We start from the raw sequence: 22892 nt of genomic DNA, 5'->3' as shown, positions 1-22892 counted from the left end.
CTTACCTCTCAAAACTCAGGGAATGACTTCTATGAATCACAGCTGACCAGACAAAACATAGAACACCTACTTGTGTATGCGTGATATGCTAATTCAGAGGAGAAAGTGTTTACCCTGGTGTGTTCTCTAAGAGGGATAAGAGGAAATGCAACTGGCCAAACCCTCTTCAAATTATTTTAGCCTGAATGGCTTTATACCACAGCATAACAGCCTCTTTGCATTGGATCTGGCTCTAGGTTTTCTCTCGCTAATTTTGTAACTGCTTAACCCACCCAAAATGCATTAGTATGAGGAACTCTGGTACTGCAAAGAAGGAAGCAAAATATGGTACTCAGGACACGTACCCCAAAAGCATTATCTTTCCACTAGCTTTTCACCAGTGTCCTTCACTACTGTATGGCACATGCTTATTTCACAATAACCACGAGCAGTGGATCTGACCACAAAAGAGGAAAATGGGAAGGAGTAAAGGCATTTTGTACTGCTTCCGTATTATGGAGCTGTTGCTCAGCTGCAAAGTCAGCAGAACCCAAGATAATAGTCATGCCATCTTATAACCTGTATGCTGAGTGTAGGGTTGGGGGAATGGGGCTGACAACACAGACCAGATCCTGCCAGCCAGCGTCCTCCCTCCAAGGCCATCCCCAGGGGCCCCACTGCAGCTGATTTCCAGTTTTTCACCTGTCATGGGGACAGCCCAGAAGGGTTGAAGCAGGATCCCAGAAACTGGCCAAGAGCTGACACTCACAGATGACACAGCTGTTTAATTACTTAGCATTGTTAAACCCTCTGAGACCACTTCTGCAGGAAGGTCATCTTCCTGCTCTGAAAGAAACGCATTTGTTCTGGGAGGGATGGAGCAGAAGAATGCTCCCAGTGGGAAAGGGTCAAAGAAAACTGCAATAAAACTAGTCTTATAAAGAAAAAGGAAGCCAAACACTTCAGCTTCTTTTTGCTTATGACCTCTGACTTATGCTTCTCTCTTAGTTATTGGCTTTATCATTACATGTTTTCACTTATTTCTAGAGATTGCCTTCAGCCTGAGAAGTAGGGAAGGATGATTCAACTTAGCACACTGGCCTGCCATTTGGGAAATCTAAATTCAAAACCCTCTTTTCACACAGAGTTTCTGGGCCAATCTTTTAGCTAAAGTTAAGTGAGAAGCATCCCACCTTTACTCTGGCCATCCCTCCGGACTGAAAACCTCAGAGAAATGTTAGGAGCACCTGCGTGGGAGATCCAGATGGAGAACCACAGTCAGAAGAGCTCCTAAGGACCTGAACTAATGAGGACAAATGTCAGCAAAATTCAGTACCTGTTCCAAATGTGCCTCTATAAGAGCCCAAACTAAAGTCTGGAGTCAAACCACCCCAAACGTTGAGGATATCTGAAACTGAATCAACATTTTTTTGGAGGGGTTGCAGTGTTTGAGGTAGATCATCTCTGTCTCTGTATTGTCTCAGCCCATTTAATACTTGACGCATGCTTAGTAAATGGAACGAATTCTATAGCACCACTTTGTTAGTATAAAGGGCAGAAGTTTAATTGAATATTCCTTTGTTTAAATCTCTGAAATAAATTCACACACCAGTGAATCAACAGTACTTTGGAAAGCTGAGCGTAGACTGTAGTTCATGACTTATAGAGCCATATTACAGGAATGGCTTAGCCAATATCCTCTTAGTTATGCTAAACCTTTGAAATGTTTTATCCCAGCGGAAAGGAAAATTCCATTTAAATTGCCATCTACAAGCAGAAGGAGAGAAAACAGGCTGCTTATAATTGCTTCTCCCTACTCAACAGTAAAGGTAACACAAGTGGGACTTTCAATGTAAAGCCTTGTTCAGTTTTGGTTCTTACCCTTGCCCAACATTCTGCCCAAGGTGAACTGTTGTTCCTGGATTAGGACATCTTTGAGTTTTGTCTTCAGCTCATCACTGATTCCTACACTCTCCACTGAAAAAAAACAAAGGAACAGTCAAATAAGGGATACTTAAATATTCTGTCACATCAAGAGTCACCTGTTCTAATCTCCATCTCCAATCTGATTCCCATACTGTAAGCAGGAAAACCTGAGAAAGACAGAGTTCCCTTCCATGTCCTCTAGCCCCACCATAGACAAGAGGCCAATAACTTTCAACCACAAGAAAATGTACCAATAGAACTGAAAGGGAGACGGTGTGATAACACCACCCTTAAACATACCAAGAGCAACAGGAATACAGAACTATTGTAAATAACACTGAGAAGACAAAATCCAATCAGAAGGGACACTGACAGACACTGGTTCATACAGCTTCATTTAAGTTGATGCAGCTGCGCCAGTTTTCAATGACTGGCTCTCAGACTATTTTAAGTACAGTACAAATCTCACAGTACCTGGCTGAGAGGGTAACATAATGTCCAGCAGTTATGGTCACTAGATTTAACGGAGAGATCTCTAAACCCAGGGGAGCAAAGTCAAAGGCAGCTGGAGCATCATCCTAACCCAGCCATGCAGCACTGCTACATGGAGCCATACCCTTGCTGAACCAGGAGACAGAAATGGATCATCTTAACTCTGGCCATTCCTGGGACTCAATCTCCTGTTCGAGAAGTTACTAATTCCTGGCCTTCCAAGACTGATCAATTGGTTCATGCTTGTAGCACAGCTCAGCACGCTGAGTTTAAAGCTTACTGCTAATATTGTTAAGCCATATTTATCTCACTGTTGCACAATATTACAGTCGAAGGAGTCCCTGTAGTGTGAAACTGGGGCAGGGGAGTGGCGAATACACACTAATATACACAATGACTGTAGCTGTAATTAGCAAGTGCTATGTAATTGGTATGGCAACAGCAATTCTGGCCTTTCACCTCTGCCATCCACAGTGTCTAAGCCTCCTTGTAAATTAATCCCATGTTCTTAATCCAAAAACATCAGTTTCAGGGAAAACAAAGAGCATAGTACATGCATGAACACAGCTTCTCAGGCAGAATCACTCAGGTCATTTTACTTACATGTTGCTTCAATGAGCTCTGGGCCCTCCCTGTTGAAAGACCTGGCAGCTCTGAAATGGACTGCTGGATCCCCTCTGCCAACCACACTGCCAAAGGCATGGCTAGAAGGCAGAAAAGACACACGGGGCCATGATTACATGGGCCATTCACTTCCAAAAGGGAGTGTTGAACAGTATGGATGATTTCTCACACCTTGCCATATAAATACTACGGACTGTTTTGTTAAAGAGGATGTAGCTGGAGAGGAGGAACAATGGGTTTATGCTGCCTTGCTGATGCACCTAGAGGGGGTGGGAGCCTTCTGAAAGAGGGGAATCACTCATCCCGAGTGCCTGAGAGAAGCTGCAGGTTGGAGCAGGTTGCAAGAGTCACATAAACAGAGATGCTGCTGTGAGAGGGAGGTCTGGGAGACTCTGAAAAGAATGGGAACCTTGCTTGCAGCAGGGAGCAACCCACAGCCGAGTGTCAGCAGTGATGGAAAGGAGACTTTCCTGGGGATCCAGAGGGTTCTGGGCAGTCAGAAAGTTACAAGCAGCTGCTAGACTGAAAACCAGCATGGGATAAAGGGCCCAGCCCATAAGAACACAGAAGATGATTCACCCGTGGGTCTTTTCTCTTTGAATCTCTTAAGCAGCAGTGCTAAGGACTTATAGAATTACCTTGATCTAGTTTATATTTCCATATTCTAATAAAGCCCAGCTATTGACATAACATTTTTTCTACTCTATTTTTGGTGTTCTCATTTTGAAGAAAAAGTAGGGCACTTTCCTGCTAGTCTCTAATCCAGAGTCACCCCCAAAACTGTGAAAAAACAGTTATCCAAAGAAAGTGCCAAAAGTACTCAATCCACAATGCTTTCCGAAAAATATTTGAGTCAGAAACCACACTGGAGGAGAAAGCAAAGATCTCTCTAACCAACACAAGGAGAATCTCCCTTACCCAAACCGAGTTTCCTTTCTTCTTTTTCGAAGGAGAATAAGAGCCAGGGCAACAGCCGTGACCAGAGCTGTGAGAATGCCCAATGCCACAGGAACCCAGGAAGTCCCATAAGGAGGTTGTCTCTGGCCACCTAGAAGATGGAGAAAACACCAGTCAGGAAATAGAAGACTGTCAATGGTAAACAGACCATACTGGGATATTTTTTCCTTTTGCTTTTAAACGGAAAAGCCATGCTGCTGGATCTGGTGTACACAGTGGATCATCGTACACTAGAATTTGGCATAAACAGCTACTCAGTCAACCATCAAAAAAACTAGCTGTTTCACACAGCAAAGGCAGAGCAGATGCATCCAGTTATCAGAATCTATTCTTAGTTTTGAGCCTCAAGAAAGTAAAAGGCACTGCTCCAGATTATACCGCTTTACATGAGCTCACGATCTGGGGTGCTTTAAACTGGAGTCTCAAGACAAAAAGGTTGCTTAATATGAGCATTTTCTGTGTAGGTTTCACCTTGTCCTGTTTAAGGCAGCCAGCAGAACCTTGACCAGGCTACAAAGTACTGCCTGAATGCCAACCAGATAACATTTTGAAAGACAATAGAGAAAGACAATTGCCTCATGGCAGTCTGCTTGAAAATATTTACATTTCCCTTCTCATCCCTCCCACAAAGAGAAGCACCCTGTGGGACTTGGTATTGGCTGTAACTTCCCAATGTTGTTGGTTGGTTGTAACCTCTCAATGTCTCTCTACTAAAGAAAAGGTGAATTTTAAAAAGTGCCCTGCGAGTCAAGAAATAAGTTAGCCAGCATGCAGGTTCCAATTCTGGTCTAGTATGTGCTCCCAGAATATGTATACTTTTGACTACAAACTGTCTACAGAAGGAGATGCTGCCAATCTGAGTAAGCTGCCAGGGAAGGAAGATATGCAATATGGTTATGAATAAAAGAATATTATCTATGGTTGGCAAACAACAGATAAATTAATCCAATTCCCTGAGAGATTTCTTCTCCAAATACAATTACTAAAGATTAAATGTGAATTTGAATGCATTTATTAAAATCTAGGATAGCCTTCATATCTCCAAATTGTTTAAGAGCAAACAAGAATAGGTAACAGATCCCTAAGCACTTCCTTCATCTTCATGCTCCCTTGCCCACCTTCAGCAGTTGACTGTGCTTTACCAGAAGCTAAGGAAAAATCATCTTTGATGATGTAAGTAATCCTATTATGTTATATGACATGAGAGTATAAGTAAACCTGTCCTTAAAAGAGATGTTAGGTTAATGGGCTGAGATTTGGATGAACACCTGCATAGATGTATGTGAAAAGGAGTCAGACATCCTTACTGGCAGAGTCCTGGCAGGTAAAAGGCTTCTAAGGCTTGATTACTAGTTACATTGTCCAGCCTTATCATCCAGGTTTTTAAAGAAGCAATGTTAGTCTAATAAACAGGTAGAGCTTAAGGAAACAGAATTCTGGACCATTGAGGAAGCATACTAGTACTTTTCCACTTGAAACAATTATCAGACCTTTAGCACCTATTTTCCAGCATCTTATCTCCTTCAGTGACTCACATATTCTTTTCCCACCCAGAAGGCTTTATAGGCTCTGGGTTTTATGATACTCCCTCTTGCTGCACCTTTTGACCTGGCCTTCAAGGCTGCTTATGAGGAGGGAGAGGGATCAGAAACAGAAGTGGAATGAAAATACAATGAAAGGTAACTCCAGCCTTCTCCACAATTCCCAAGCCAATCACTTGGGCTGTTCCTGTCTATCAGGGCAGAAACAATATACAACACTGATGTAAAAGGTCCTCTCTGATAGTTAACGATAAGGTTTCCTTCCCCCTGTGGTGAGGCAAGCCTCTCTCGGCCTGTTTTTCTAGTCTGTCTGCTCACTGGCCTGGTGAGAGAGCAGGGATTTAGGTCACCTTCCTGGGGGTCCCTCCAAAAGGAGGATGGATGAAAACAAAACTAAATTATTCTCCCTGTTTCTAAACTGCTAGGAATCAGAAGCCCATCCCGCAGTTTATAGCAAATGTGTCAGAAATAGAACTGAATGTTGAAATTCACTGTTTCTCCTCCTGCCCCACAGTTCATTGCTTCCCACTTATACCACTGAGCTAGAGAGGATGGCTGCAGCCCAAGTAAAGACTGAGTTGCCTCTCCTCCCCCAACTCTGTCTCTCTCCCATCTCCCATACCCCCCTTTTCCAACTGGCATACACCTTAAGACTGCACAAAGCAGACAGAAGACAGTATTATTAGATGAGCTTAAATGAATATTTAGGAGTCCTTTGATGAGAGAACCCCTTTTATTTCTGTAGCAGGTTTTATATCACAAAGGTGTGCAAAGAATGTAATCCAAGAGTCTTCTCCTGCACATAATCGTGAAGATGACGGATAGGAAAAAGCTATTAGACCACTCTGTTCCTCTCTGCAATGAAAGAGCGACGTTTCTACTGAGAATGTTTCTGAAAATATTAAAATAATCTTTGTTAATAGTGCACAAGATCTCTGCATAAGCAGGGTGGAGCTCCCACTAGCTCTGCTGTGATGACAAATACGCCTTAAAGTTTATACAAGCTTAGTCATCCTTACTGCCGCACTGGGAGCTGGTCAGAAACCACCCCTGGCATTTCTCACATAAAGCAACCAGTGCCAGTTTGCTATTTTAGGAAAGGAAGCGACTTATATTTTCTACCAGGCCTGAAACAAAACTGCAGTCTTTCTGCAGCTCTGCTGTTCAAGGCCTGTCAGTGTTCCCACAGTGAACCTTTATTTCCAGCCTGTTATGCTTGTGAAGAAATATGTGCTTTCAGACAGCATTTGGCCAAAACAAGCACCACTCCTGATGCTACTTTTTTGAAGTGGTTTGTAAATAAAAACAAGCAAACATTTTGTGCTTTCAGGATTATCCCATTCCAGCTCCTTGTAAAACGCAAACCCTATACATTCCCTGGGGCTTCTTGCCAGTGTTGCCATTTTTCAAAGGGATCTTCTAGTCCTTTCAGGTACTCTTCTCTGTATTTGGGTGCCACAGAAAATAACTGAGCAAAAAGCAGGAGAAAAAAATTGATGTAACCGATGCCCAACCTCTAGTTGAGTCAGTTCTGGACCTCCGCACCCCTTCATTCTGCTTTAAATAATTTGAGGGCTTTGATCCCACAGTGACTGTGTGCTCACACATAACCATCAGTACTGACTTCATCACAGGAACCAGGTTGCCAAAAGGGCCCTTCTGAGTAATGCGCACATTAAAACCAGCATTAGATGCACTACTGCAAGTAAGGCTACAGTTCTCTCCTGGTTACTCTGCCCCTATCCCCCACCTCCTGCTTGCCTGGGAACTGCACTCTAGGTTCCCCCTGCCATCCCTAAGTGTGGAGAGATCAGGAGGGATCAATGTCCATGTGATTCCTCAAAAGACGTATGGGTTGGGAAGAAAGCAGCGGCAGATGGGTCAGCACCAGAGATTAGAGATTGCTGTCTCATCCTGCCACAGGTGCTGGGAACAAAACCTCAAGAGACTGTGGTATTTTTGCACGATCAATCCTCACTGACTTCTTATCACTAATCCGTATTTTTATTCTGAACATCTTCCTCTTAGTTGTTTTACAGTTTCCTTCACAAGCAGCATTCTTCTCTCCCTGCTACACATCTCCCCATATAAAATCCTGCCCTTCTCCATAGCCCGACTGCCATTTCCCATTCACTGCAAAATACAAGCAGCAAGCAAACCAGCGCCTAACTGCCCTTTATCACTAGGAATGCACTCCACACATGCATGTTCTTTGCCCTCAACAAACCCTTCCACGTGGTCCAGAGTGCATGGTACAGCTTCTGTACCATCATCTCCCTCTTCTACCAGTAGCTCAGCTTTTCCATGGAGAGAGTTAAACTGGTTTAATATAAACAATTCAGTAAAACCATTACAAAACCCCACGTGTCCATGGTTTGAATCAGGCTCAACTGAAACTAGTCAGGAATGGCTTCAAATTAAATCAAAGAAGAGAACCTATGTTAGAGGAGTTTTCTGTCACATTTACTCTTGTAAATGGCTTAAGCCTAAATGAAGGACTTCAAACCTTCATTTGCACCTTTTCTATTGTGTCTCCCCTTGCCCTGCTCTCCACTAAGCACAGCAAAAGCCCATTAAAGAAGACACAGTAGTGGCCAGAAGCTGTTTTGTTTATATCAGCTCTTTAAATATTATTTAATTTCTACTCTGCTTGATGAAGTGTGCTGTTGTATAAAGCCATGTGGCTCAGTCAGCTGTAAGCACTGAAAGGAGAAGAGTCAGAGAAAAACAGCAGTCCCAGCACTTCTGACTTTTTTCCTCAAAGTGAAGGGAAGGCAGTGGACACTCACCCATGACCTCTTGGGCTTCAAGCAGGAAGAGGTCACTCCAGGGCCCGCATCCTGCAGAGTTCAGCACGCACACCCTGATGATCAGGTCTTTGAGAGGATTCCACGTTGTGAGGTTAGCTTTTGTATCCTGTACGATCATCTCCCCCTGAGAGCAAATGGCAACAAACTGTAAGCTGTCTTAAAAGGAATCTAGTCTAAAACTTCACCTTTAAAACTAAACCAAAACATTACTGTGTACTTCATCGGTGCTATAACAAGGGATGGGAGTTGTGACTCCTGGGTCCTAGTCTCAGTTTTGCCACTAACTTGGGCTGTCATCTTGGGTTTCTCTTCTCAAAAATTCCTAATAGCTTCCCAGGGCATAGGGAAGATACGAGGTTTAATGGTTTCCTCCTTTCAGGTCCTTCCATGAAAGCTGCTATAGAAATGTGTTTTTTTCTGCTATTAAAAGATACACCTCCTTCTTGTAGTTTAAACACAAAGATGCGGTAGCATACTGCAAAGCACCTGACAGTTTTAATCCAAGGGAGGAGTCTGCCTGTTTTAACTTGTTGACCAAATCCCATGTGGCTTCTGAATTTCATGGCCAATTTTCACATGGCAAGGCCAACATATTTTCAGTCATTTTGTGGATCTTCTTCATATACATCATTTGCAGTAAACCCATGAAGATTTGGCTGCCACCACTGACACAATGTAAATTCAACGGAAACTCAAAATACTGTCATTCAAAGTCAATGACGCTGACCTAGTATGAAATGGGTCATGTAAAAAAGGAAGTAAGTCTCTTTTCCCTCTAGCTGTCTATTATTACAGGCTTGTTCATCATTAATAAGCACTGGCTAAATGCATATTAAGAAGCGAGAAGCCGTAAGAAATGCTGTGAACTTCAAAGGCAGATAGATATCTGGGAAAGGTCAATGCTGAAGAACAAATGAAAGGCCTTCTACCCTGACAGGGTCCTTTCAACTCCCTACATATTGTAAATGAAATAAAAGAATCCGCAACCTTCTTTCTGTGATTTACAGTATAACTCATTCACTTGTTAAATACACCTTTGCTGCTAAGATTTGAAAAGCCAAGTCCCAGTCACAGGAGAGAGAAAGCCCAGATCCTGCACTGTCTGAGCTGCCTTTGGGACAGCACTAGAAAGAGGCAGAGACAAATGGAATTCTCTCTATGTTGTCCTTGTTGTACAAGGAACGGCAGAGAACTGGTCTGTCCACAGATGAACATTCAAGTGAAGGAATTCTGAATATGCCAGGAAGGGAGAAATGGGCCTAAATCTTGAGGCCAAATACTGAGGAGCTGTGGCAAATCAGAACAGATCCATTTATGCAAAAGCAATGCCAGCAATCTAGTCCCCTGGTATGGATAACAGATGAGGGACCCTAATGCCTAGGAAATTTAATATGAGCATTCTCCAACTCTGTGCCCAATGGCCCAGCTCCCCTCTCGATCTGTTACCTGAGTTACATTATCCTGAATCCATTCCAGCCTGTATCCCAGGACATCTTCTTTCAGCACGTCTGGAGCCACACCTTCCCACTCCAAAATCAGACCAGGATCTCTTTGGATAACATGGATATTTTGTGGGGTGCTGCTTGGAGCTGAAAGCAGGGAACAGAACACAATCACTCTGTGCAGGAAAATAAGGCACTATCCACACTGAAAGTGGCTGAAAAGACAGTTTCACCCTCTTTCCTGAGATCAGCCGGAAGAGAGAGTGTGAGGGGAGAGGACAACTTCTGCCAGCCGCCAGCACTGTGTTTGCTTCAAGTGGAGAAGATAAGATTGGTCAGCGTCTTTTGTTTCTTTCTGAGACCACAAGAATCTCAGAGAGCCAATGGGACATATGCCCAGCATGCAGAAGCCCCATGGCTGGATCAACTTGTGTATCATGCATCATTGCTGTTAACCCACATTTGACTGCATATTATTATTTTGTGTTAGGAGACCCTTAGAGTAGACAAGCAATCTGACAGTGTAACGTTTCCTGCATTTCAGAATTAGCAAGGAGGAGTCCAATGAAGTTTATCACAATCTCTTTTTCAGATTCAGAACTGCTTTCCTGTTCTTGTCTGCTATTTGCTTACCAAGCTCCAGGGTCTGGAAATAAACCCTGTCGGTGAAAGGGGAGCTGCCCATCTCATTGCTGCACTGCACACGAACACTGTAGTTGGTGGAATGCTTCAGGCCTTGCACGCCGTAGGCAAAGGGGGGCACTGGAGTGACTTCAGTGGAGACCGCCTGGCCGTCTGGTGACTCTGCTACCTGTGCCAAGAGTGAAATGGAGAAGACTGTTACCATAAGTCATATAACTAACGGGTCCAGAAGGATAAGAATCCATTTCGTGGTTAGTTTAGGAATGTGTAAGAATAGATATGGTACCAGTGGTTGTTAAAATACTGAAAAGGGAGTTGTCAAACTAAGAATCATGAGCCATGCCTTTGTTTGGTTTAAGTGACATCACTCTCCTAACTCTGGCAGTACAACAATCTTCCACCAGCAGAAAATTTGGTTCCATATTTTAAAACATTTCCTTACCTATGTTACAAATTCTACAGTTGATTATTATTTCCTTTAAAGAAAACTAAATGTGCTTGTTGCTTTGAGTGCTAGTGGCTGGCTTCTGAGGCTTGTCTAAATTTGAGCAATGAAAATTGATAGATCAACTTCTCTGTTGCCTAGTGTCACCTTTTTCTCAACTCCTTTTTCAGAACTTTGTATATTTTCAGTTTTGTAGTGGATTGAAGACATGGTAGACACTGGTGGCTTGGTTCAACTAAACTGTTTCAAATTAAACTGAAAAGAAATTTTTTACCACTCCTGCAACCCTTCTTTTTTTTTTTTTTCCAAATCTGAACTTTTAAGCAACATGAATGTTAATTTAAATCTGGTATCACTGTGTGCTTTTAACGCACAGACGGGTTCAATGTTCCTGCTTTTGTACTGACAATAGCAGAAATCACTGCATAGCTCCCAGGCTCAGCCTATCTTTCTTCTCAAGTGCATATGAAATAGCAAAGGTGGGAGTAAAAGCAAGGTGTACTGACAAAAGTGAAACACTCATGTGGACTTTATATTCTTTATATAGCAGTCTTTCTCCCTTTCTCCCTGCCCTTCTGCTCATCGTCACGCACACTTTTGGCCCACTGATTTATTTGGCTAATAAAAAGGAAGAATCTCACGTTTCCCTAATAGAAAAATAGGTGGTTGTTGTTATCATCGTCATCCAAAGCAGGGAAAAAATAAGCAGACTTTTGTGTAAAACCCTGTCAGTTTGATGATGTGTTTCTGTTCAACAGCCTGAAGAGCTGGGGCTCTTACATCTGCCCCCTTTATGCCCTGGAACATGGCTTGTGTTAACAGTGAGTAAACACAGCGAGTCCCTGCGCTGTCCCCAGAAGCAATCTGCCTGTCTGAACATGGTGCTCTTGGGGCACCCGCTGCAATTCCCGAGTGCCAGAAAACCACAGCCAAGTTTCAATCCTCCTTCTCTTTCTGGGAGGCTCCGAGCAGAAGTGCAATCGTGGGGAGCCAGGAGCGTGTGCGTTTTCACATGGAAATGTGGGTCAATGTCTCTCACAAAATCTCTCAGTGTGGAAGACAGAGGAAGCACGGCTTTCTGTCAGTGGAGGGTTATTGCCAAATTACCCAGCTCCCAGATCCAAACGCAGGAACTTTGTCCTCTCCAAATAGAACAGAAAAGGCTTAGAAAAGGGGTGAAAGACTGCTGAGTGGACAGAAACTGAGCTGCTCTGATTCAGCCTCTTTTCCACATGTCCCACCCCCTGCACCCCTGCCAAAAGTGAGAGGGGGAACTCAAAACCCAGGGTGATTAGCATTGCAGCATGCAAGCCACAGAGAACAGGCTGTTCCAACTGGAGATAACTCACATTGTAAAACAGAGGAAGAAAACCATTTTCTACTGTGAACAAGAACAGAAGCAGCAACAAAATCCAGAGATCGGGCCACCTATATTCAGGCATTCTTTCTGCCAGTGAGTTAAAACAAGATGATGGTTTCTTTTACTTACGAAAGGGAATAAACGTCAGAGCATGAAATCTCTGGTTTCCTCCCCAAATAAAAAGAGGACTGCAAGTAAATTACCTAGGCTGCTTCCAGCATACCTTGTGTTTATAATTCTCCTCTACATAGTTGGCAACACCCCATAGAAATTCCACTCCAGTTCACATTGCTGCTATAATCAGGTAGGGAAAGCATAGGGGCCCAATATTCACACCTGACAGATAAACCCATGGGGAACGTGCCTAGCTGTGTTTGCATGGCCTGCTTCAGGAACCATCATTTCTTTTTGACACTCGGTTACCAGCTGTTTGATCTGATTTTACAGTTAATTGTGCAATGCTAGAAACTAAGTCTGCCTGAAGTTGGACACGTAACATTGTTCCCAGAAACCTAATGAAGCAGTCCAATTTTTCAGAGATGTTGAGTACTCAGCACCCAGCAGAGCTAAAGGATATTACCACCCTTGATTTTCTGTGCAGAACTGGTCTTTGACAACGGAAAACCAATCAAGATGTAGAGGCAGGGCTTAAAATTACTCTGAAACATGCAAACAGGACTGACTTCGTATCAAAAAGCCCAATCTGTCTCCTGCCTCCACCATTCCCACCTTTCCTGTACTACATCCTATACTTTACAAGCTCCTCATCCCTTGGGCTCGTGGTATGTCTGGATCCCAGCATTTCCTCTGGCACCACAAAGCACAGGGCTGAGCTGGCATGGGAGTCACAGGCCACTGCACTGTACTGGAATAAGTTACCACGGGCCAGCTGCTCCACACTAGCAGGACACGTGAGCACCCTGCAGCCACCCAAGGGCACTTCCCATAGAGTGATATGTGCTTCACACGTACTGTAGTGTACAACTCTGCATGGAGTAGCTGCCAGGGAGCAACCAATGTGATAACCTGACGGGAGGGAGAATGGGGCCAGTCTCAAATTCTCAACTGGACACTTCACGCTCAAAACTGGCCCTGCTGTTCGGCATCTATTTATGCCCTGAGTTGCATCCTGTTACATTTCCATGTTTTAAAACTGTGGAATAAGAATTCAAACACTGCTACAAAGCAGTTAGGAGAGCAAAAGATGGCCCAAGCAGTGTCATGGCTCAGGGGAGTCCCATTCTTCATGCAGGGCAGGGGACGATCCAAAGGGGCCATACCTGAAGAGTGCAAGAGTGGAGGGGTGCACGGCCATCAAATCCTGGCACCCAGACCACGCTGGCATTGCTGCTGGTGACTTGGCTTACAGTTACATTGAGAGGTGGGAGAGGCATGGCTATAAAGGAAACAAAGAGACCTTTCAGCATACACAGAACTGAGCAGGTATTCACATGAAAATAGCAGAGGCTTGAGGCTAGAAATTATGCAATGAAATCACTAACAGAAATGGTACAATATCACATCTTTAGAGAGTGTCCCTGACTGTTGTGAATGAAACTATTATCTTAACATTGAACAAGCTATTGGCGTCCATTCTTTAATAGTCCAGTGTACTTGCTTGATGCATACAGGCAGCAGTTGATCTCTTTGATAGCAATGCCAGTGTGTGATGTTTACACCTTGGCTACTCAGCCCTCTTCCCTACCCCCTCCATTGCAATGCATGACCCAGCCCTTCACACACAATTGCTTGTGAGCCTACACTGTGAACCAAATCAGGGCTTTAAAATCCCTCCCGATTCTCAGTCCAGCCCCCGAAACCAGCTCTGCCAGCACCAGTCGAAGGGTGGTTTGCTGTAGTGACCCGAATACCCTGCAGCTGGATTTGCCGTAGACCGCTTCGTGCTGAGAAAGTGCTGTCTCCAGGTGTCCGTTACAAACCCCTCTTGAAACACCCTGGGACGGAGCCTGGACCGAAAGCTGTGCCTCCTTCAGGCTTGGGATGAATAAACTCAGAAAGCACTCTCTGTTTTATAGAGGGGCAATTCGAGGCAAAGGGAGTGCCTATTACGTGGCAGATACCACACTACAAATTAAGGACAGAGCCAGAAACAAAATCAGGATTCCCAGACTGGCCATTTAATCAGATGTTTGTGCTTTCTACCACCACAGAGCAGCACCAGAGCGCTGCCCCTCCACTCTCGCCCTGACTAGACACCTCCATCGCTGCAGGGGCCTCTAGTATGTCGTTGCATTAACCTGAGCTCTTTGGCTTCCTTTTAGGATCCTCAATGTTTCCCTTTGCCTTCTCTTTTCCTTTCACTGTAATTCCACATAGTTGCTTCCTATTCTTCCCAATATACCCCTCACCATCTCTTTTTTACTCCTGAGTCTGTTTTTATTTAGGCACCTCACTCCTGAAAAAATTACCAGCTTCATGAATACTAACCTCTCTCCTGACCTTTTGCTCATTTAAAAAAATCCTACGCTGCTGCCATGAGTAATCCTTTTCCTGCAGCACCTCAACAAATTGTACCCTCAGGAGTCCTCTTTCAAAAACCCAGTGGTCCTCAGGACAAGGCTCTGCCTACAGACCAAATTTTCCACCTCTCTTGAGCTGTATCCAGTGGAAAAGTAATTGCAAACCAGGATTCCTCTAGCTGCATCTTCTACACTGCCAGAGAGCACCTTTGTCTCTCACTGCACCAAGGACAACCACAATACTGCCTTCAGCATCACCACAGGGCCATCTTGCAGGAGAAATGCTTAGACCAAAGCCCCCTCCCAGGTCTCTACAGAGGGCCTAGAGGATAGAATGGGGCAGGGAATAGATGGTGCCATGGATTAACCCTGTAAAGTCTTTGTTGTCTGGTTAACAAGTTACCAGGACTCAGGGGAGAGGGCTGCCACCTAGATAAGAAGTGTGCGTGGGTGGGAGGCGCGGCAGCAGAGCACCGGTCTGGGATGGAAGATGGGCAATGAGTTCTTTGCCTTTCAGTGAAAGGTCTTTGTGAGTTAACTTAGACTTTGCTGTGTTTTGGTTTCTTTCCCTTTTGATGTTGGGTATTCGGGTTTGTAAGCTCTTTGGGGGGAAAAAGCTTGCCTTCACTGCTTACTTGGGTATCATTGAAACACTGCCCTTAACTCAAGTCTTTTGTAAACACACCCATAACTTTTGGGTTTAGCAACATGTAATTTTCAACACTGGATGGCAGGCCCAAAGGAACTACAGGCTATACCACCAGTGAGAATAAATAATCAACTGCTAACACATCCACTCTGTAATGGAGAAAGCCACTGAAGAGAGTCGGCTTGCTAGCACCTTCCCCTAAGGGCAATTTGTAGAAGGGACAGATACATCTCCCCATCACGCGTTGGCAAAAAACTCTGGGTGGCTGTTTCCTGTTGTGCTCTGAAACACAGGATACGACCCTAAAAGTCTTAGCTGCACACATGAAGGAGAGCAAAGCCAGTCTGAAAACAAGACCTTGAGTGTTAACATAATGAGAGTTAACTTTCCCTGTGCTTGTAGAGTGGATGGAACAATGGGGCTTTGTACACGGCTGGGGACTGTGGGCTACAATAACAGTAATTTTCTGCTTGCAGTACACCCAGCACATTATGGGCACTACAGAGAATAGATAATGAACAACAACAGCAGCAAAGAGGAAGAAATGTTAACAGTTTGTAAATGTCCCAGTAAAAATATTTGCCTCTGGAAACACAGAAGAAAAATTGTTTAATAAATTGTAGAAAGACTTGAGAGTCCTCATTAGCAGATGGATCTGTGGATGATCAGGAAGGCCCTGATCATGCATGTACAACAACTACTCCCAGTAATTTCATTAAAGTCTACATGTTCATAGGATCAAGGACTAAATAAACATTATCTGGGCCTGCTCCTGTTCCTGCTGATGTCCTTGTTGGGAGCTTTGCTTTAATTTTAACAGGGGCTGTACTAGATCTTCCAAACTTTTGCTCTTTAGAAGAGCCTCATCACTTCCCTAAGTTTATAACTACTCTTTTAGACATATCTTTGAGGTATTACAGTTAGAACTTTTACAACTACAGCATTGGACTTGCTATTTAAAACCTGTTTCTTATCTCTAGCACATGCCACATACTGGTGCAACATTTGCTGAATCACTTAAGCTTGCTCTTCCTCAGCTCCGAAAAGTGTGTGTGTATGTGTGCATGTGCACAAGTGTGTGATGGTGATATGTCCCTCCCAAAGAGGTTGTGTGGATTCATTAGCTGATGATTGACCCTTATGGAGCACTTCTGGCTAAACGTAATTGCTGGGAAATGCAAGAATTCTGAGGCATTCGCCTCATCGTCTTATTAATGGTTAAAAAAAAAAATGAATCTGTGTTAACATTAAAAAAAAAGGAAAAAGCTTGTTGATGCTAAACGTTATTTCAAATTACAGCTTGATGAGATTTTTTAAAGCATAATAGCTTTGTGAACTAAATTCTATCCCAGGATAAAAATATCCATGGAAGATATATTCCACAATAACTAATTCCCCTGTGTAGACAAACCTTTAAGGCAACAACTCCAAACATTTTTAAATTAAGTTATAAATCTTACTAGTCCAGCATACTGCATTCTTGGCATAGCAGTAACCACAACATCCTGAAGAAAAATACACTGTAAGAGCAGTAGATCTACAGCTGGATTTTAAGCTATCCTTTAATGAATATTAGCTAATACAACTGTGAGTTCTGATACAGACATAAATGCTTGCTCTTATTCGCGCTGAGCAATAAGCTACCACTTGGAACAAACGATTTTTGTGACACACCTCTCCTGGAACTGATAACCATGTCATTTAATGCACATTAAGCATGACTGAAAATTCAAAAGCAGAAGCACCTCAACATGAAGAGGAGGGGAAGAGCTGATTGCTCTGATTACCCCCATTTCAGTCACCTGGAGAAATAGAGGAAACATGACATCAACTTAGGGACTTCCAAATAGCAACTGGTCATGCAAAGGCTAGGAATTATTTGTTTTGAATGAGCAAAGAATTAAAAAAATAAAATCCATAAAAACAGGGTGGATGAGCAGACTTTACTGGCCACTGGTGATCGCCTTCCTTGTCTTTTTTCAGCATCTAACATGATGCCAGTAGAAGCAAGCACGAGTAATGGCTTCTTTAGCTCTAACAAGACCCACCTATCTCCAAGAAGGAAAGATTTTCCCAGCTACAGATTTATATCCAGCTTCATCTCTCACAAACAATTTGACTGCTCTGACTCTCTCCTTTTCGAGGAAAAACTGTTATTTGACATCAGATTTCCACTCCTGAATCAGATGTGGTTTATTTTCAACAGCCTGGGATACAGCCCTGCATAGCAAGCAGGAACTGCTGTTAGAGCACAAAGCACTGTTTCAACTGCTGAGAGCTCCAGCCAGTGCTGGTTGCTGGCAGCTTTGAGACAGCCCTTTGCATTAAGGAGCCCTACTTTCCCTCCCCAGAGAGCAAACCTGAGTCCCTTGCCCATTCTCTTGCACTCTCTCACCTTTAATTTGAGCAGTGGCTGTCCGAGATGAAGACAATCCCTTTACGTTGTGAGCTTCGCAGGAGAAAACTGTGCTTTGATTAATACCTGGAGATCAGCCAAGAAAAGGAAAGGAAACACAAACAGCTATATAATCCAGCTTCAACCTTCAGCAGAATTTCAGTTATGTGTGACATCCAGCTCAAGCTGTACAGACAATTGGAGGGCTGAGCTGGGTGCCAATCAAAGGCACATGAATTTCAATGTAATCAACGTGCTAAACACATTTTTAATGGAGAGAGTGTGGCAATGTAGAAGAGCTTTCACGGGAGCTTCAGAAAGCACTGAAAAAGAAACATGAATCTGGCAGAACAGCAGCTCACAGTGCTCAGTTGGTAGATGTCCACTTCTTGCTTTCTGGTGAGCATCTCCGGAGCAAGGATCATGTTGAACTGTGTGCTTCTACAAGACCCAATGCTCTGGACCTCAGCCTGCCACCTGAGCAACAACCATCTTCTAACTGGGCTATAAGCCCAGGCAAACTTCCAACCAGATGCTGTAGATTTCAAGCTAATGCCCACCTGTCCCTCACCTTGCATCAGACTTTTGAAGACACACAAAGGAAGTGGAAGTAAAATGCTACTGCATCAGCACTGAGGTACTTTCCAGGGGTGATACAATGCAAGTGAGGATCACACGCTCCCTCTCTTCTGTGAGCATCCATCCATCCCACAGGGCCTGAATATGGCATCATACGGATGTCCAGCTGCTCCAAGATGCATATAGGTATTGCCAGTTAATCAGAATTGACACAGATTTGCAAATGTCCAGCATATGTTTTCACGTGGCTTGGCCCTCAGTTGCCTTATAGAGCTCTATCTGAGAAAAGTTACGGATTGGCACACTATGGGCATACAGTTTAGGAGGGAAAAAGACTTCAGAGCTGCACGGAGCAGCTTGCACAGTGTCTGTCTTTGCTCTTTGATTCATCTCCCAAGCCTGAGATTAATGGCATTGCAAAGAAGGTGTAGTGGAAGAGAGGAGGGACTGATATAACATGAAAGAGCAAAGTTTTAGCTTCTTCCACTCATCCTAGTGAACCAGAGGAATATGCTGCCAGCAGGCTGAAGGCCAGGCAGCAGAGCAGAGCAGCACCTGACGCGGTAGGCATGTCCCAAAGACAGAACCAAACACAGTCCTGCCCTGAGGAAAATACAAAACACACCACAAACCAAGATGTCCTTACTCTCTAGCACCATTGCCAGCACTGCTTTCCAAATACAACAATCTTTTTACCAAACCAACTGCTTGCTGAACCTTCTAAATGTTTGCTTTCTAGTCAGTACTTTATTATTTTCTTCAGAATTTGATACTTTCTTTAGCTAGCAATGCTTATTTTCTTACCAACTGTCTTTTTTGACATGCTTTGGCAATCTGACCATGCAGCTTATGTCCTGCTACATCTTTTCTGTTGCAAAGACAAGATCTGCCCAAGGGACATCCCAAAGAACACTGAAAGGGGCAAAGAAAGGTGGTGGTGATGAATATATATAATAGCAATTCATCTGGAGAATCACCAGGAGCAGATGCCCTTCTTCAGGCCCCCATACCACTGCCCCACAATGACAGAAGTTTTGTGAGGCACCATGGGATGAGTTCAGTGGAGGAAGGGAGACTTTTTTTTTTAATTGTCTTTCCCCTCTCAACTATCAATCTTTTCAGTTTCCATTTCAACAGGCAGATTATATCATAAGGGAGCAGTTTTCATTTCCAACTTGGAACAGCATCGAGTGGCTACGTAAGAAAGGGAGCAGATAAAACCACTGCAAATCACAAACCAGGTTTTGATTTACATATAAATTAGGATCTAAGGGAAGGCTTAATAGGATTGGATAGCTCAAAGGATGGCCAAAGATGTACAGAAAGAAACTCCCCCTGGGTGTAACTGTATCAACCCCGATGAAGAGGCCCCAGAGATGACTCTGAGTCGTAAAACCTTTTCTTTCTAAATAGCTAGTTCAACTTTGGCTCAGGGCTACTGAGAATAATAAAACAGCAGCAAAGAAAAGAAGTAACACAAAGCTGTTGGACAACGAACCAGAACGAAGTTACCTTTAGGAGGTAACTACAAGAATAGCTGCAGTCAGGTCCTGGTAGGGATACATCGCCCCTTCCCTAAAAGTGGGTTGAAGAGAGACCTGAACACCTACTGGCTCCTGAGTTCTTCAGCTGATGCTGCTGGGGAAAGCAGTCTTATCACCATGCACCTAGTGCCTGCTCTGGGGCAAACCTTGGTCTCTGAGGATATCAACCAGCCCACTTCAGCACCAATACAACCACTCTAAAAGTGTCAAACAATTACATGAGGTGGTCAGGTTTTAACGGTAAGAGCATCCAGCAAGCTTGCAAGAACAAAGAGGGGGGGAAGAGAGGGGAAAGCAGTGCATAACATGGCTGTGCAGAGAAGGAAGAGGTGGCATCTGTTACATGCGAACGCTTGGAGGTTTCCAAGCCAAATGTCACCAAGAGAGTCACTTAATATAACCATCAAGACCCTCCATGAGGTGGAACAAAAGATGCACCCAGTGCATCATCTGTCCAGTAGCATCTTTACCACAGTGCCAGCCCCACCCAAGCTCTGAAGAGCCTGCGTGCCTCAAGCCAGCAGAAAATACACAGAGCAGCAACCGCCCCTCGAGATGATCTGGCTTTGTATGCGATCACGATCTCTCAGCCCCCAATGTACAGTCAAAGACCATTCTCACACTATGTGGCTACCCAGTGTCACTAGGCATGATCAGAAGAGAGCTCTCCTCCTCTTCTGATGCTCAACGTGATCCCCTGCATTGGCAGCAGCCTTACCTGACACATTTAAGATGGAGGGGGAGATGTCTGGAGGCCCCACTCTAGAGTCTCCCATCCACCAGACAATTGTCACTGGTTCAGGGGGACCAACAGCAGCACAGGCCATATGAAATGGGGCATTAGGGGACACGGACACATCCTCAGGTTCCACAGTAAAGTAGGGCACACCTAGAAAAGCAACAGACAAGTGATAATAACTGGAGAGACTCCTTCTGTCTCTTGTTTATTTCCACTAATACCGGTGCCCAACACGGGACACCCACCTGCCCTGCCTCTGTGCCTAATCCGACTCCCTCCAAGCCCTTCACAAGAACCAAGGGTCAGATATGCTGGATCACCTCAGGGCATGAATGTCTACATACTCCCACTAGAAGAAGTCAGAGAGAAAAGAGTGCTTGCTTCCCAAAATGTCTTTGAAAAACCTCTTTCACCGAGTCTCTTTCAAGACTCCCCTATGAAGTAGCTTTTAGTGGCTGTATTTGCTCAATTTTTCAGCTGGAGAGATTGGAGTTTAAAGAGGCAACAGTCAATAACTTTAGCGGTGGCAGACACCACTTTAAAAGATACCTAATCCAGCTGCAGATACTTCTTGCTATGCATTAAAAACTGAAGCTTGTGAACGTGTTGAACTAGCGGCTGTAACAAACCCATGAATGAGGAAAGAATCCCCCAGGTGAGAGACTGGGATCATTTACAACACTCTCTCCACAGCTTAATTGACTGGAGCTGCCTTCCAGCATGCTCTGACACCATGAGAACCAGGCTGCCTTGGAGTTAGTGGTAATTTGTTTCAGAGCTGAAGGCTATCCATGGACATAGCGCTCTTAACTATCTGTTCCCCACCATGGAAAGACTCCCGCTTGGTACAACAGGCCTTAGATCAGGTCCATAGGGAGCAAAACACAGCTGCAATGCTGACTACCTCAGGTCATCTCTAAGTGGCAATAGCTGAGCGTAACTCAATACATCAAGAGATGTGGTGCCTCTTATGGGCAATGCCAAAACTCTTGTGGTTTCAGTGCTCCAAACCAGTAATACAAAATTCACCAGCCATCAGCACCAGCGCTGATCCTGCAGGACAGCCGGCGTGCGCTTCTGGTGGCTGGTGGAAGAGCTGAAGGTCCAGAGAAACGCTGAGTTCCCTTTTATACTCAAAACCTTGGGTGTCAAGCACAGCTGCGTCTACACCAAAATTAGGTATTCTCAGCTGGAAAAAGTGTGTTCTGGAAACTGCTGATCTGCCACCTCACAGAAACAGAGGAACCAACAACACTGTGCATTCACATGCTTAAATTACACTGTCTGTCCCCGGCCAAAGGTGACAGGCCCGAGCGGCTCCAGTTGGTGTGGCAGATGCTGAGCACCTCCAACAGCAGGCAATTAATGTAGGTACCTCAATAGGGATTTAGAAGCCTAAGGCTTGGCATTTCCCCTACACTCCAGCTGAAAGTGGTGTCCTTGGTCTTTCACTGACCATCCAATTGCTGTTTGTGTCTTTCATATGGCAGTTTCTTTGCGCCTTCCTCACCTCCTTGCCACTCCCTTTAGAGTGGTAAGTAAATGAACAAACTAAAACAGGTCTAAAAATAGGTCACTTCAGGAATGACGATGCCTATCTGTACAAAGGCTAATGCTCAGGAGAGGTATATCCATCATCATGATTTACCGCTGGTTTTTGCTTACATTTTACTTCTATTGTTTATGTATGACTGCAATAAAAAAATAAAGTGAATAAACTTTCCAGATACCAGCTGTGACACCTCCACCTGCTTTGCCCTCCTTCTCCAAGGAAGATTAGAAGGAAAAATACCATCGTTTCATCTACCTGTGAGCAGGATCCCTGCCTCCTGTCCTTTTGCCATGGCACCTGAGGTAACCTTTCGGGAGGATCCTGCCCAGCTTGGCAGGTTTTCTCACTTTGGGAGCAGCTAACCAGATCAGACAAGACCACAATTAAAAACTCTCATAGTTCAGGGAGTGCAGCTGACTCATCCAGCTCAGGAACTTGCACTGCCCCCGTACACATGTTACCTGGATACCTCACTGTCTGAGACACATTTAGCCTCCCGGTTCCTGGTACAAGAGGTGAGTGCCAGCACCCCTCTTTCACAGATGCACTGTGGAGGCACTGAGCAGCCAACAACCAGGAAATCAGTGGCAAAGCAAGGAAATGAGCCGGTTTATTCCCTGTTCCAAGCCAGCATCCAACCTACAGGGCTGATTTTTTTCCTACAGCTCAGTTTTTAGACAGTGTTAATTCAGGGGGATGTGTCCATATAGGAGTGGCTGGGGCTCTGACTGTAGCC

At 44.3% G+C, this 22892-nt stretch overlaps 1 protein-coding gene across 1 annotated transcript in view; it reads right to left on the bottom strand.

The window, feature by feature from the left end:
- TYRO3 (TYRO3 protein tyrosine kinase) overlaps window positions 1–22892 on the bottom strand; it is a 40535-nt gene that overhangs the window by 12709 nt on the left and 4934 nt on the right. The window contains exons 3-11 of the mRNA XM_009277550.1: window positions 20584–20754; window positions 17743–17829; window positions 13499–13614; window positions 10405–10582; window positions 9776–9918; window positions 8309–8453; window positions 3940–4069; window positions 3001–3101; window positions 1861–1956 (exon numbers count right to left, since the gene is read on the bottom strand). Coding sequence (XP_009275825.1) covers window positions 1861–1956; window positions 3001–3101; window positions 3940–4069; window positions 8309–8453; window positions 9776–9918; window positions 10405–10582; window positions 13499–13614; window positions 17743–17829; window positions 20584–20754 — 1167 coding nt within the window. The remainder of the gene's footprint in view (window positions 1–1860; window positions 1957–3000; window positions 3102–3939; window positions 4070–8308; window positions 8454–9775; window positions 9919–10404; window positions 10583–13498; window positions 13615–17742; window positions 17830–20583; window positions 20755–22892) is intronic.

Source organism: Aptenodytes forsteri, unplaced genomic scaffold (assembly GCF_000699145.1).
Source record: "Aptenodytes forsteri isolate BGI_AS27 unplaced genomic scaffold, ASM69914v1 Scaffold146, whole genome shotgun sequence".
In the NCBI taxonomy this organism is placed as follows: Eukaryota; Metazoa; Chordata; class Aves; order Sphenisciformes; family Spheniscidae; genus Aptenodytes; species Aptenodytes forsteri.
The sequence above is the reverse complement of the archived record's forward strand: the minus strand, read 5'-3'. Positions and strand labels throughout refer to the sequence as shown.